Source organism: Panulirus ornatus, chromosome 11 (assembly GCF_036320965.1).
Source record: "Panulirus ornatus isolate Po-2019 chromosome 11, ASM3632096v1, whole genome shotgun sequence".
Taxonomy (NCBI): domain Eukaryota; kingdom Metazoa; phylum Arthropoda; class Malacostraca; order Decapoda; family Palinuridae; genus Panulirus; species Panulirus ornatus.
Genome location: NC_092234.1, coordinates 15679972 through 15694103, shown reverse-complemented (window position 1 = coordinate 15694103; position 14132 = coordinate 15679972). Strand labels below are relative to the sequence as shown.

General features: G+C 39.2%; 1 protein-coding gene across 2 annotated transcripts in view; it reads right to left on the bottom strand.

The window, feature by feature from the left end:
• The window catches only part of Tmem43 (Transmembrane protein 43), a 47425-nt gene that overhangs the window by 16527 nt on the left and 16766 nt on the right, over window positions 1-14132 (bottom strand). For both annotated transcript variants that reach the window (XM_071666662.1, XM_071666663.1), the window contains exons 6-8: window positions 13539-13779; window positions 6648-6867; window positions 5191-5434 (exon numbers count right to left, since the gene is read on the bottom strand). In XM_071666662.1, the coding sequence (XP_071522763.1) occupies window positions 5199-5434; window positions 6648-6867; window positions 13539-13779 (697 nt within the window). In that variant the 3' untranslated portion in view covers window positions 5191-5198. The remainder of the gene's footprint in view (window positions 1-5190; window positions 5435-6647; window positions 6868-13538; window positions 13780-14132) is intronic.

Genomic DNA, 14132 nt, shown 5'->3' with positions numbered 1-14132 from the left:
TTTTTCTCCATTCAAACTCACCTCCCAATTGACTTGACCCTCAACCCTACTGTACCTAATAACCTTGCTCTTATTCACATTTACTCTTAACTTTCTTCTTCCACACACTTTACCAAACTCAGTCACCAGCTTCTGCAGTTTCTCACATGAATCAGCCACCAGCGTTGTATCATCAGCGAACAACAACTGACTCACTTCCCAAGCTCTTTCATCCCCAACAGACTTCATACTTGCCCCTCTTTCCAAAACTCTTGCATTTACCTCCCTAACAACCCCATCCATAAACAAATTAAACAACCATGGAGACATCACACACCCCTGCCGCAAACCTACATTCACTGAGAACCAATCACTTTCCTCTCTTCCTACACGTACACATGCCTTACATCCTTGATAAAAACTTTTACTTACTAGTATAAGAACTTTTTGTTCAAGTCATACTTCAGGAGAAAATTTTAAATCTCACATTTCTGTAAATCAACTTGAATCCCCATTACCTCTTGAATAACTATTACACAGTCTTGATATGAATTAATGACAATTATGATTTACTATAAGGCTTTCACACTCAGTCAATTTTTTTGCAAAAAGATTCCTATTACTTGCTTATTTTCATGATATTGTATGTCTGCCAGAAGTCTGAGTACGTGATCTACCACCTTAGCAACCCACTGAAGTAAGAATGGAGGGATGCAACTTTCACTCACAGTCCTTGTGTTGAGATATTCTTGCTCTATCTGTTAATGGTGATATTTTTTCGTCTACCAGTACCTAACCACGCAATCTCATATATTATGCAAACTTTAAGAGTGCCAATCAGAAATTCTGCAAAAGTTGTTCCAAGAAAAAAGCTTCGTATTCTTGCTTGGAAGCAAGAAAATGTGTCTGCAAGAGAGAATTCAAGATAATGGCAGGGCTGAGTTCACCACCCTGGACAATCTCTTTTCCTTCCTTCTAATGTCATCCCTCTCTGAAAACTTGGCTTTGGTCAACCTTGGAAGACTAGTAGAGCAACTGTAACCTGATGCAATGTGAGGTGTTGAAAAACTCAATATATGAAATTACCTTAAATTGCACCAGTTAGTTTTTCTCTTAAAAGAAAGATGTTACTGATTATCAGAGCTAATCAATCTGCTGTTGATTTAGAGATAGTATTCAATTCTTCTAACACTGCAGGGAACCTGTTCAAATACAAAGACAAGATTCCACTGCCCATGCATTCTTCCATAAAGCACCAATATACATGATGCAAATGTGGGGTAGCACAAGCTGGAAAGACCCCACTTAACTGTTCCATATGCATCTATAAACATGAAAAGATCCCAAAGAAGTAAGATGAGGTTGAATAAACCTATAAGCTCCCCAGTCAGAGGGCAATCTGAGAAATTTAACCATGCATACAATCTGGTAAAAAAAAATGTTGGACTCTACAAATTTTGTACATGACTTGAGAATTCTAAACGTTTACATATATAGGAGAAACCTAAGCTAAGTGGATGCTTACCTTCCCTAAATGTTAAATATGTGAACTTAATCACCATCTATGTGTATATCCCTGCTTCAATCTGTTGTTACTCAGTTAAGTTAGTCCCTCCTCAAACCCTAGACTTCTCACTAGTTCACTGTTTTGGTTTAGTGTTCACAAAAAACATCCTTACCCAAAAGCCTTTTTTATCTAATTTTACAGCTGTATGGTTATACTTGTACCTCAGTTTTATGTCATATAATGCCATAATGCATTATTATCTAATGTTTATCTCTTAGCTTCCACAAACTATTTTTCCAACTTCTGTTTACATCAGGATAACTTGTCAATTCTGTCTTAGGTTATATAAGCATGTCCAATATTGTGTGTTCATCAATATTGTCTTAGGTTGCTAGGTTGCTAGCTTGTCTAATATTGCGTACTCATTAATTTCATCTTGAGCAGGATGTCTATTCATGTGTAGTTTACTGTTATTATCCTTAGTTTCTTACATTTGTATATCATATTCAACTAGGTTCCTAATGAGTCTTTTATAATTATTACAGCTCTTTGATAATGAATGAAGATAAAACCAGAATGATTGATCAGACCTCCTAAAGTTCAAGTATGGATAATGTACAAAAAAGTGTTGATTACTCTGTTTCTGATACATCTCCATTTCCCAGAGAGTTCAATCAGTACAATCATGCATTTATCTATGTATTTCTTTATCGATAATTATCCTAGGACCAATTTCTATGAAGGAGTTCCTGGTGTTACTCAGGACCTTCTTCTAAAGGCTGCTCCAGCAAAAGGATGCACCACTTCCAGCAGCAGGGAAATGCAGACTCCTCTGGAGTGAGAAATTCTGATGAGACCATAACCCTAATCATACAGACTCGCCAAAGGTGGAGTTTCACTCATGGAGTAATCTCTTGCAGGTGGAGCCAGTACCAACTGTATGTGTACGTATATGTATAAGGTAATCATTAGGTTCATCAAGGGTGAGGGACAAATTAACTGGGATGTGAATTTAAATGGAGAAAAAATGGAGGGAGTGAAGTGTTTTAGATATCTGGGAGTGGACTTAGAAGCAAATGGAACCATGGAAGTGAGTCATAGGGTGGGGGAGGGGGCGAAGGTTCTGGGAGCAAAAATGGGTGTGGCTGAAGAAATAGTAGTTCCAACAATATAATATGGTTGCAAGGCATGGGCTATAAATAGAGTTATACAGAGAAGGAGGTATGTGTTGGAAATGAAATGTTTGAGGACAAGATGTGGTGTGAGGGGGTTTGCTTTAGTAATTAATGAAAAGGTTGAGAGAGTAGAAGAGGGGTTGCTGAAATGGTTTGGACATACAGAGAGAATGAGTGAGGAAAAGTTGACAAAGAGGATATATGTGTCAGAGGTGGAGGGAACAAGAAGAAGCAGGAGACCAAATTGGAGGTGGAAGGATGGAGTGAGAAAGATTTTGAGCAATCAGGGCCTGAACATGCATGAGGGTATGTCTGGTATTTCTTGGACAGATAAAGTGTGAAATAGCAAAAGGTGAAAGTAAACACAGCTAGAAGATTAAGTGAGGAACATGAGGTACTTAGAGAAAGAGAGCTGGCACATGTGACAGATGCATGTAGTATGTGTAAGGTGGGAGGTCAGAGAGTTGTGAGTGACAGAATGACAAAGTAAAGTTGCCAATGAAAAAGGAAAGAGAAGTATATGAGCAGTACTTACAATGAAGTGGTGCAAATGACTAGGAGATGTATAAGGGAAAGCAGCAGGTCAAAAGGAAAGTGCAGGGATTGAAAAAGAGGGCAAATAAGAGTTGGGATGAGTATCAATCAACTTCAGGAAGAATAAGATGTTTTGGAGGGAGGTTAATAGTGTGCAAAACAAAAGGAAAGGTGATAACATGTAGTGATGAAATGAAGAGATGAAGTGAATATTCTACAAGAGATCGAGTGAATATTTTAAAGTATGGTTGAGTGTATCCGATGACAGGGTGGCAAATTTAAGGTGTGCGGTAGGGGCGTGTGACATCACCATGGCTGCTTAATCTGTTTATGGATAGACAGGTAGGGGAGGTAAATGCAAGAGTCTTTAAGAGAAGGGCATGTATGCAGTCTATGTGGGCTGAGGGGGCCTGGAAGTGAGTCAGTTTTTTGTTGACACAGCACTGGTAGTAGATCTGAGAGAGAAACTGCATAAGTTGGTGATTGAGTATGGAAGTGTGTGTGTGTGAAAGGAGGGAGTTGAGAGTAAATGCAAATAAAGGCAAGGTTTAGCAAGGTGGAGGGACACTTGGGGTGTGAGTTTGAATGGAGCAAATTTGGAGGAAGTGAAGTATTTCAGATACCTGAAAGGGGACATGACAGCAAATGGAACCATGGAAGCAGATGTGAGTCGTAGGGTGGGTAAGGGGAGAAGGTTCTGAGAGCACTGAATGTGTAGAAAGAAAGGTTGTTGTTTGGGAGGGCAAAAATGGGTATGTTTGAAGGAATAACAGTCCCAACAATGCTGTATGGATGCAAGGCTTGGGCTATAGATGAGGATGTGCAGAGGAGGGTGGATGTGTTGGAAATTAAATGCTTTTCAACAATATATGCTGTGAGGTCATTTGATTGAGTAAGTAATAAAAGGGTAAGAGAGAGGTATGGTAATAAAAAGAGTGGCTGATAAAGATGAAGAAAGTGTGGTGAAATGGTTTTGAACATACTGAGAGAATGAGTAAGGAGAGGTTGAAAAAGTGGAGAGGGCAAGAAGGAAAGACTAAACTGGAGATGGAAGGATGGAAAGAAAAAGATTTTCAGTGATTAGGGCCAGAACATACAGGAAGGTGAAAGGTATGCACAGAATAGAATGAAGTGGAAGTTTGTGGTATAGAGAGACTGATGCTCAGTCAGTGGACTGAGCCACAGTATGTGAAGTTGCCAGGATAAACCATGGAAAGGTCTGTGGGACCTGGCTGTAGATAGGGAGGTGTGGTTTTGGTGCATTATATATGACAGATGGCTGAGAGGGAATGCAGCCTTTCTTCATCTGTTCTTGGTATTACCTTGATGACACAGGAAGTGGCTATCATCTATGAAAATGAAGTGCTTTATATTTCAGTAACCTATACTCAAAGCTCCCCAAACAAACACAATACCAACAAAAGACATCAACAAGCACCTCATTCACTCTTAAACACTATCCTACCAGCTATACATCCATGTGAAACCACTCTCCCCAGACACATGAGTTACATGTTCTCTATGCTCTGGACATCCATCATCCCTACAACACTACAAACACCACTTCAACATACGCCATGACACCTCATGCCCATGGTGCAACTACCACAATAAAGGCACATAACATTTAATGTTCAACTGCCTTATATTCTCCCTAGATAGACATACACACAACATAACTGCACTTTATGACCTGTGGTCCCAACCAATGAACATGGCTGGCTTCCTGAGCATTGCAGGAATTCAGGAGAACATAGGGACTACTGGGGCAGGAAATCAAGGTAAGGTAAGGTATGCAGTATGCCTGTGTGTGCATGAAATTTTCTATAAGTATGTATAATAACCTTATAATTTTTTGTGAATATAAAAATGTCAAATATCAAGTGGTGTCTCCTACAAATATATGTACATATTGCTACAGAAGCAGCCGACACATACAGTAAGATACTATGGAAAGCCATATCTTAACAATAAAAACAAAGATGAAAATATTACTGTTAATCTCAGGGACTGCCTCTATAACCATTTGCCCTGCGGGAAGATCCTTCTGATGGCTTGTGCTGTGCAGCTGCTCGAATGAATGGAAGTGCTGCCACAATAAGAACAAGAAGGGCAAGACCTGGGCGGTAGATAGCCCAAGCACCACCAATGATGATCAGAGATGTGGACATGCTTAAGGTAAGTTTTGCTGACCCTAAGCCAAGTGCAACAACATCCCTCATGAGTGGCGAGCACACCACTGGGAAAGGAAACAAGAGAACACATTGTATCATAAAATCAGAAAAGCAAGGGTCATTTCATCACATAAAATTCATTTGCACAATTGTATATGATCCTATAATTCAGAAAGCAATAAAAACATTACAAATATCTTACTGTCACTTAGTAAAATCAATCTATCACAACCTTTCTATTTATCTTCAGAGCAACATTTCTTAGATTTGAGCAGCTTAAGTATAAGTGATTAGTGCATATCCAGAACAGTCAACCAATCATGGATACACCTCCTCACTCTTATGTTTCAGTTGTTGTCTCCAACCTAACTACAAACACGATGTTCATTCAATAATTATGAAAATTGAAGACAGGAAAAGTTACAAAATGGTCTTAATCTAATATCTGACATTTTACAGTGGTTTGTCCTACATGGGAGACAATAGCATTGTTGCTTTGCATCTGATGGTACTTTGGTTTTATTTTGTGGATCTGTCACCAAACCACAGAAAGCAAGCCTGTAAGGTTACTAACAGATTTATAACTGAATGCAACCAAAATCAAGGAAGTACTACAAATATAATTTTCCAGCATAATGATGGGGTTAGTTTTCAAATAGCTGGGATGTAATCTAGTATTCTGACTCCAGAGAAACTATAGTCACTTATTGCTTTCAATAAAAACTCAGCAAGACATTTTCTTAAGCTTTTCAATATGCAGAAGCATAATTCTGCCTCTTTATATTTCAATTCATTCCCATCATACTGAGATTTAGTAAGTATCTGCTTGTGGATTTAACCATTTATTTGACACCACATTCCTCTGAGTTTTGATGAGTATGAGTTGGTTTGTGAAAAAGCCCAAGTCTGGAAGGATGAAGTGAAAGATGCTTTGAAGGCTTGGAGCCTGAGCATGCATGAGGAAATAAAGCGCACAAGGATGGAGCAAACTGGAGCAATGTGGAATACAGGGAACAATGTATTGTCAATGGCTGAACCTGGACAAATGAAGTGGTCAGGGAGAACCACAGAAAGGCCTCTGGAGGCTGGTTGTGGACAGAAGGCTCTGGTTTCACATGATAATCAGAGAGTGGATGTGAGCAAATGAGACCATTTCTATGTCTGTTCCTGGAACTGCCTCGCTAAAGCAGGAAGTGGTGGACGAGTGTAAAAATTACCATATTAAGAAATGTGTTTCCCTTTTCTGAATAACCATCTTCTATACTTAAAAGTACTCACCAAGGGAATTAACAATATTAGAAACACAAGTCAGGCCGATGAACATGAGGAACCATCCTCCTACACGTAAGCTCCAAGTCAGGAAGCGGTTCTGAGCATGCTCAGACGAAAACATTTCTTCCACTGTACGTTTGCCCATGTGAACAATGAGCAATTCATTCCCATTGCTTGTGAGATATGGGTGAAGTGTTTCTCCAATTTGCTGCCCCACAATACTAACCTAGGAATTACAAGTGATAAAAACCATAATCATTAAATCATCTTTCATAAAAGTAAAATTCTTAACTTGTTCTTGACACACATTACTGCAAATCTTAGGTCGTGCATAGGTACACAGGATCAAAGATTTCACTAAGCAGTATAAAAGAATCAGAATGATGTATCATTAACATGAAGGTGGTTCAACATAAAAACACATTCTAGAAAAAACAAAATGATCCAGTCATATGTAGATCTTATGATGGAAGAGTATCTATGGTAAAAGCAAATTGAATTTTTGTTAGTCCTCTTACCAAACAATAATTGAGAACTCTTAAGAGGCTTTACATTGAGTGTACTATTTGGACTGTGTGGGAAAAAGCTTTTCACTTGTGGGACCCAATCTCTTGAACATTCTGCATCATACAACTTAATAAATTTCAGCATTCTGTTCACATTTTTTTTACCTTTACCTACTTAGACTATAAAGAGTTGAAGTCTTACTCTTGAGGGGCCCTATCTCTTGAGCATTCTCTACAATGGTACAGCTTCTTAAATCTATGAATGGTGTGTCCTTTAACTGTCTTAAGTAATTTTTACTCCGCTCATGCACCACTCTATTCCCATAAAAGTATAATGTTCTATCTTTCTTAACAACCTTCTTGCTTAATTTTATGCTATGTCTCCTGGTTGTCTTATACTTACATTTTTCAAAGAACTGTTAACTGTCTACATCATAAATCTGGTTTAAAAACTTAAAAGGTTAAGATCAGGTCACTCCTCGTGTGTGTGTGTGTGCGAGTGATTACCATATGCATGGCACGGGAAAAAAGTTTTTCACCTGTGTTGCTCTGTCTCTTAACCTTGTATATATATATCATATCTTTACTCCTATGTATGTAAGCAAACACACACAAACCTTAGCCTATACCAGATACCTATTTTACTGACCAGCCCTTTGGGGTGGATGAACAGATGGGTGGACTTTGGACCAGCAGCCAAAACAAAGATTCGAACCTATGAGTGTTTGATTCCAGGTGGCTAGTGCATGCATGACAATCAGTAACACTAACCACTACACCACAGAGGTCTGTGTATGTGTTTGTTTATAAAGAACATATTTGTACTGTACTGGGAAGGAGTTTTACACTCGTGAGGCACTACCTCCAGAACATCAAGTCTACAAATAATCGAAGATCTATATCTGCTGAGCTCCTGGTTAACTGATCTTTCTAATTTAGGTGCCATCCACCCTGCAATAAGTACATCAATTTTGGTCCATCAACCTTTGTGCCTCTGGCTTTTGCTATATTCACCCTTTTGGCTAATAAGCACTGATCCTGCAAGCTATGTATGTTTCTGAAAATCTCATCCATCAGACCATAAATTTTGCTAATTGTTGTTTCTATCAGGACATATTATTCTATCTACTGCTTCATTCAGTGCCCTGGATGCAATGTATATGTGTTTGTTTATCTTAGAGCAGTAGCTATCAGTGCATATTTTCTAAACAATGTCTTCCAGTTAAGGATGGTGGAGCCCCTCTAGGAGTTAAAATTTTCTATTAACACTCTAAGGGCCCTGACAATGGCCCAGCCATCACCTGCAAAGTGAACATCAGGGGGGTGTTGAAATGGTTTGGACATAAGGAGAGAAAGAGTGAAGAAAGATTGACAAAGAGGATATATGTTTCAGAGGTGGAGGGAATAAGGAGAAGCGGGAGACCAAATTGGAGGTGGAAGGATGGAGCGAAAAAGATTTTGAGCGATCGGGACCTGAAAATACAGGAAGGTAAGAGGCGTGCAAGGGATAGAGTGAAGTAGAATGATGTGGTATACTGGGGTCGATGTGCTGTCAATGGATTGAACCAGGGCATGTGAAGCGTCTGGGGGTAAACCATGGAAAGGTCTGTGGGGCCTGGATGTGGAAAGGGAGCTGTGGTTTCAGAGATTGAGTGTGACTGAATGTGGCCTTTTTTATGTTCTTTTCCTGGTGCTCCCTCACGGCGGCGGCGGGGGGAGGGGCCATTTCCTCTGTGGTGAGGTAGCGACAGAAATGGATAAAGGATACAAGTATGGATATATACATGTGTATATAAGTATGTGTCTGTGCATGTATGGACGTTTATGTGTGTGTGTATGTATGTATATATATATATATATATATATATATATATATATATATATATATATATATATATATATATATATATTCTTTTCTTTTCTTTTAAACTATTCGCCATTTCCCGCGTTAGCGAGGTGGCGTTAGGAACAGAGGACTGGGCCTTTTTTGGAATATCCTCACCTGGCCCCCTCTGTTCCTTCTTTTGGAAAAAAAAAAAAAACACGCAGGGAATACGTGGGAAGTATTCTTTCTCCCCTGTCCCCAGGGAATATATATATATATATATATATATATATATATATATATATATATATATATATATATATATATATATATATATATATATATGTGTGTGTGTGTGTGAGTGGCTGGGCCATTCTTTGTCTGTTTCCTTGTGCTACCTCGCTGGAGTGAGAAACAGCACTTAAGTATACCATACTATAATACAATATTTATTCATTTATTTATTATACTTTGTCACTGTCTCCCGCATTAGCAAGGTAGCGCAAGGAAACAGACGAAAGAATGGCCCAACCCACCCACATACACATGTATATACATACACGTCCACACACGCAAATATACATACCTATACATCTCAACGTATACATATCTATACACACACAGACATATACATATACACACACGTACATAATTCATACTGTCTGCCTTTATTCATTCCCATCGCCACCCCGCCACACATGAAATAACAACCCCCTCCCCCCTCATGTGTGCGAGGTAGCGCTTGGAAAAGACAACAAAGGCCCCATTCGTTCACACTCAGTCTCTAGCTGTCATGTAATAATGCACCGAAACCACAGCTCCCTTTCCACATCCAGGCCCCACAGAACTTTCCAAGGTTTACCCAAGACGCTTCACATGCCATGGTTCAATCCATTGACAGCACGTCGACCCCGGTATACCACATCGATCCAATTCACTCTATTCCTTGCACGCTTTTCACCCTCCTGCATGTTCAGGCCCCGATCTATCAAAATCTTTTTCACTACATCTTTCCACCTCCAATTTGGTCTCCCACTTCTCGTTCCCTCCAACACTGACACATATATCCTCTCTGTCAATCTTTCCTCACTCATTCTCTCCATGTGACCAAACCATTTCAAAACACCCTCTTCTGCTCTCTCAACCACACTCTTTTTATTACCACACATTCTCTTACCCTATTATTACTTACTCAATCAAACCACCTCACACCACATATTGTCCTCAAACATCTCATTTCCAACACATCCACCCTCCTGCGCACAGCTCTATCCATAGCCCATGCTTTGCAACCATACAACATTGTTGGAACCACTATTCCTTCAAACATACCCATTTTTGCTTTCCGAGATAATGTTCTCGACTTCCACACATTCTTCAAGGCTCCCAGAATTTTCACCCCCTCCCCCACCCTTTGATTCACTTCCGCTTCCATGGTTCCATCTGCTGCCAAATCCACTCCCAGACATCTACATCACTTCACTTCCTCCAGTTTTTCTCCATTCAAACTTACTTCCCAAGTGACTTGACCCTCAACCCTACTATACCTAATAACCTTGCTCTTATTCACATTTACTCTCAACTTTCTTCTTTCACACACTTTACCAAACTCAGTCACCAGCTTCTGCAGTTTCTCACATGAATCAGCCACCAGCGCTGTATCATCAGCGAACAACAACTGACTCACTTCCCAACAGACTGCATACTTGCCCCTCTTTCCAAAACTCTTGCAATCACCTCCCTAACAACCCCATCCATATACAAATTAAACAACCATGGAGACATCACACACCCCTGCCGCAAACCTACATTCACTGAGAACCAATCTCTTTCCTCTCTTCCTACACGTACACATGCCTTACATCCTCGATAAAAACTTTTCACTGCTTCTAACAACTTGCCTCCCACACCATATATTCTTCATACCTTCCACAGAGCATCTCTATCAACTCTATCATATGCGTATTCCAGATCCATAAATGCTCCATACAAATCCATTTGCTTTTCTAAGTATTTCTCACATACATTCTTCAAAGCAAACACCTGATCCACACATCCTCTACCACTTCGGAAACCACACTGCTCTTCCCCAATCTGATGCTCTGTACATGCCATCACCCTCTCAATCAATACCCTCCACATCTTTTTTCATTCCATCCTTCCACCTCCAATTTGGTCTCCCAAATTGGAGGGAACAAGAAGTGGGAGACCAAATTGGAGGTGGAAGGATGGAGTGAAAAAGATTTTGAGTGATCAGGGCCTGAAAATGCAGGAGGATAAAAGGAGTGCATGGAATAGAGTTAATTGGAATGATGTGGTATACTGGGGTTGACGTGCTGTTGATGGAATGAACCAGGGCATGTAAAGAGTCTGGGGTAAACCATGGAAAGTTCTGTGGGACCTGGATATGGAAAGGGAGCTGTGGTTTCAGTGCATTATACATGACAGCTAGAGACTGAGTGTGAACTAATGTGGCCTTTGTTGTCTTTTCCTAGCGTTACCTCACACACATGCGGGGGTAGGGGGGTATTATTTCATGTGTGGCGGGGTGGCGACGTGAATGAATAAAGGCAGCAAGTATGAATTATGTACATGTGTATATATGTATATGTCTGTGTATGTATATATATATATGTAAACACTGAAATGTATAGGTATGTATATGTGTGTGTGTGGACGTTTATGTATATACATGTGTATGTGGGTGGGTTGGGCCATTCTTTCATCTGTTTCCTTGCGCTACCTCGCTAACGTGAGAGACAGCAACAAAGTATAATAAATAAATAATTCATATCTATCTGCACATACACGTACAAATGCTCCTTAACTTACTATAAGGTTACCTCCAATAACTTATGTGTATCTCTCAATGCTGGATGATCACTCACCTACTACTCTAAACGATAAGAAATCAGTGTCTACTAGTAATGTCATCAGAGTCATGATAAAATCACACTTTGTGTGGGGAATAAAAGGTAATGAGGTTAGTGGATTGATGTAGGTCAACTGCATATTTCAATCAAGCATTCTGAACTGAATTTGCACTCTTTAAACCATTTGACACATCATGTGATGCAAAACTGGATTTTTGGTGAACTTTTACATTGGATGATATGTACATCATCATCAGAATGTGACGTCCTTCTTTAAGATGGAATACAACCGTGTAATATAACCATGTCTCAACGTTACACTGTTAAGTAATGACGTATAAACAAAGATAATCTTTGTTGGTTAGGGCAACCTACTTTTGATAAGATGCTGAGGTGCTCATCAATATGCATCTGCTTATGAAGTTAGATGACCAAATATCAAGCAGCAGATGATAACTGAATTTGGATGTGAAGCATTATCCAGAGTCACTGAAACATGAACAGAAGGTCAAGAAGACCTACTTTTGTAGGACGCTGAAGCAATTATCATTATGCATCAGCACATGAAATTAAATTACTTTAAATTTACCAACCTTGGAAGAGAAAAGAGTGAGGGGTGATCTGATCAAAAAGACACCGATTAAGTGTACAGTACACAGTACTTTGAGAGATGTAGGGATAGAGGGGCAAGAAGACATAACATGAAACTGCGTAAGAAACATGCAAATGAGGATGTAAAGAAATACTTTCATGGCATACAATTGGTGGGTGACTGGAGCACATTGAATGAGGAAATGGTTGATGCAGACAACATACATAAATTCAAGACGTTGTACGATAGTATAGAGTGTTAAAGAGATGGGGCCCAATGAAAGTAAAACTCCCTTCTCGTTTAGTACAAATACGTAATTACAATTAGTGGCTGATAATTTGAAATATAAAACATAACTAGAGTCATTGAGGTATAAAAGGCAGGTGAGATGCACATGCATTTGAAGTTACAGAAGCACATTAAACAGCAGTGAAAAATAAACTGAATGTTATACTTAACCAGTCAATGTGGCATAAAATGTAGGTCAAAGTGACTTGCTCTCTATGGGATGATGAAGTACTCATCAACATGCATCAGCATATGAAGTTACAACCATAAAAGAAATGTTGGCAGAGAAATGTCCTGACATAAAAACTTCAACAACGTTACTGATGCATGAAATGTAGGTCAGGGTGACCTACTCTTTTGGTGAGATACTAAAGCACTCATCAATATGTATCTACATGTGAAATAATAGGATCAAACATCAGAGTGGTGATAAAAAGATAAATGTAAAACTTAACCAGTTATTGAGATGTGAAAGGTAATTCAGGGCAACTTACTGTTGATAAGATGCCGAAGCACTCATCAATATGAGCCAGCACATGAAATTACATGAATGTACATCAAATAAGGATTGAGAACTAAACTTGGAAGTAAAAATTTACCAAGGTGTAAACATAAATGTGCTTAGGGACATGGCTACAGACAGTTGGGGTAGAATATGGTTTCTTCATAGAAATGAACTGTTCATGCCAAGTCACTAAAACACTAACCTGCTCTTATCAGTGCAGTTCTCCATAAAATTTGTAAAACCAAGCTTTGTTTCATCAGTACGTTACTAAATTTGAGCAATGGTATGAGACAGAGTGAACAACTTACCACTTCACCTGCACGTCCTGCAAAGTAAAACTGAATTCTCAGATCTCCAATGTCAGGATTATAGATATCTCGGGTGATATAATACATTCCTCCATGGAGTTTGATATCATCCCCCTCCGGCTGCTCATCACCAGAGAATGAGACAAAGTCAGTGAACTTCTCTTTAATGGCTGGACTTAAGCGGTACGCACCAACTTTGGCAGTCTCTGCAACTTGTACTATTGATGGCACTGGAATGGACCTGTAAAGATAAAAACTTGATCAGATGAAGTTATTGGTCTCCCTCATTTATGCTATATTCACAAGTGATTTGCTTTTGCTGTTCAAAATTAATTTCCAACAAGTTCACAACTAATGCTTCATGACAGAACATAGTTTGGAAAGTTAATTTTAGTATGAAGTAAAAATTAGTATAATAGATTAGCATTAAAAAAGAAGAGAATATATAGGGTTATGTAAATACATTTGTGTTGCCCCAGTCCTATAGTGACTAAAGGGAGGAGAGGGGGTGACACATTTGACAACTCCTAATAAGAAGGAAGGGTGTGAAGATGATTCTTTTTTCTGCTAAACTTAATTCTACAATATATTCTT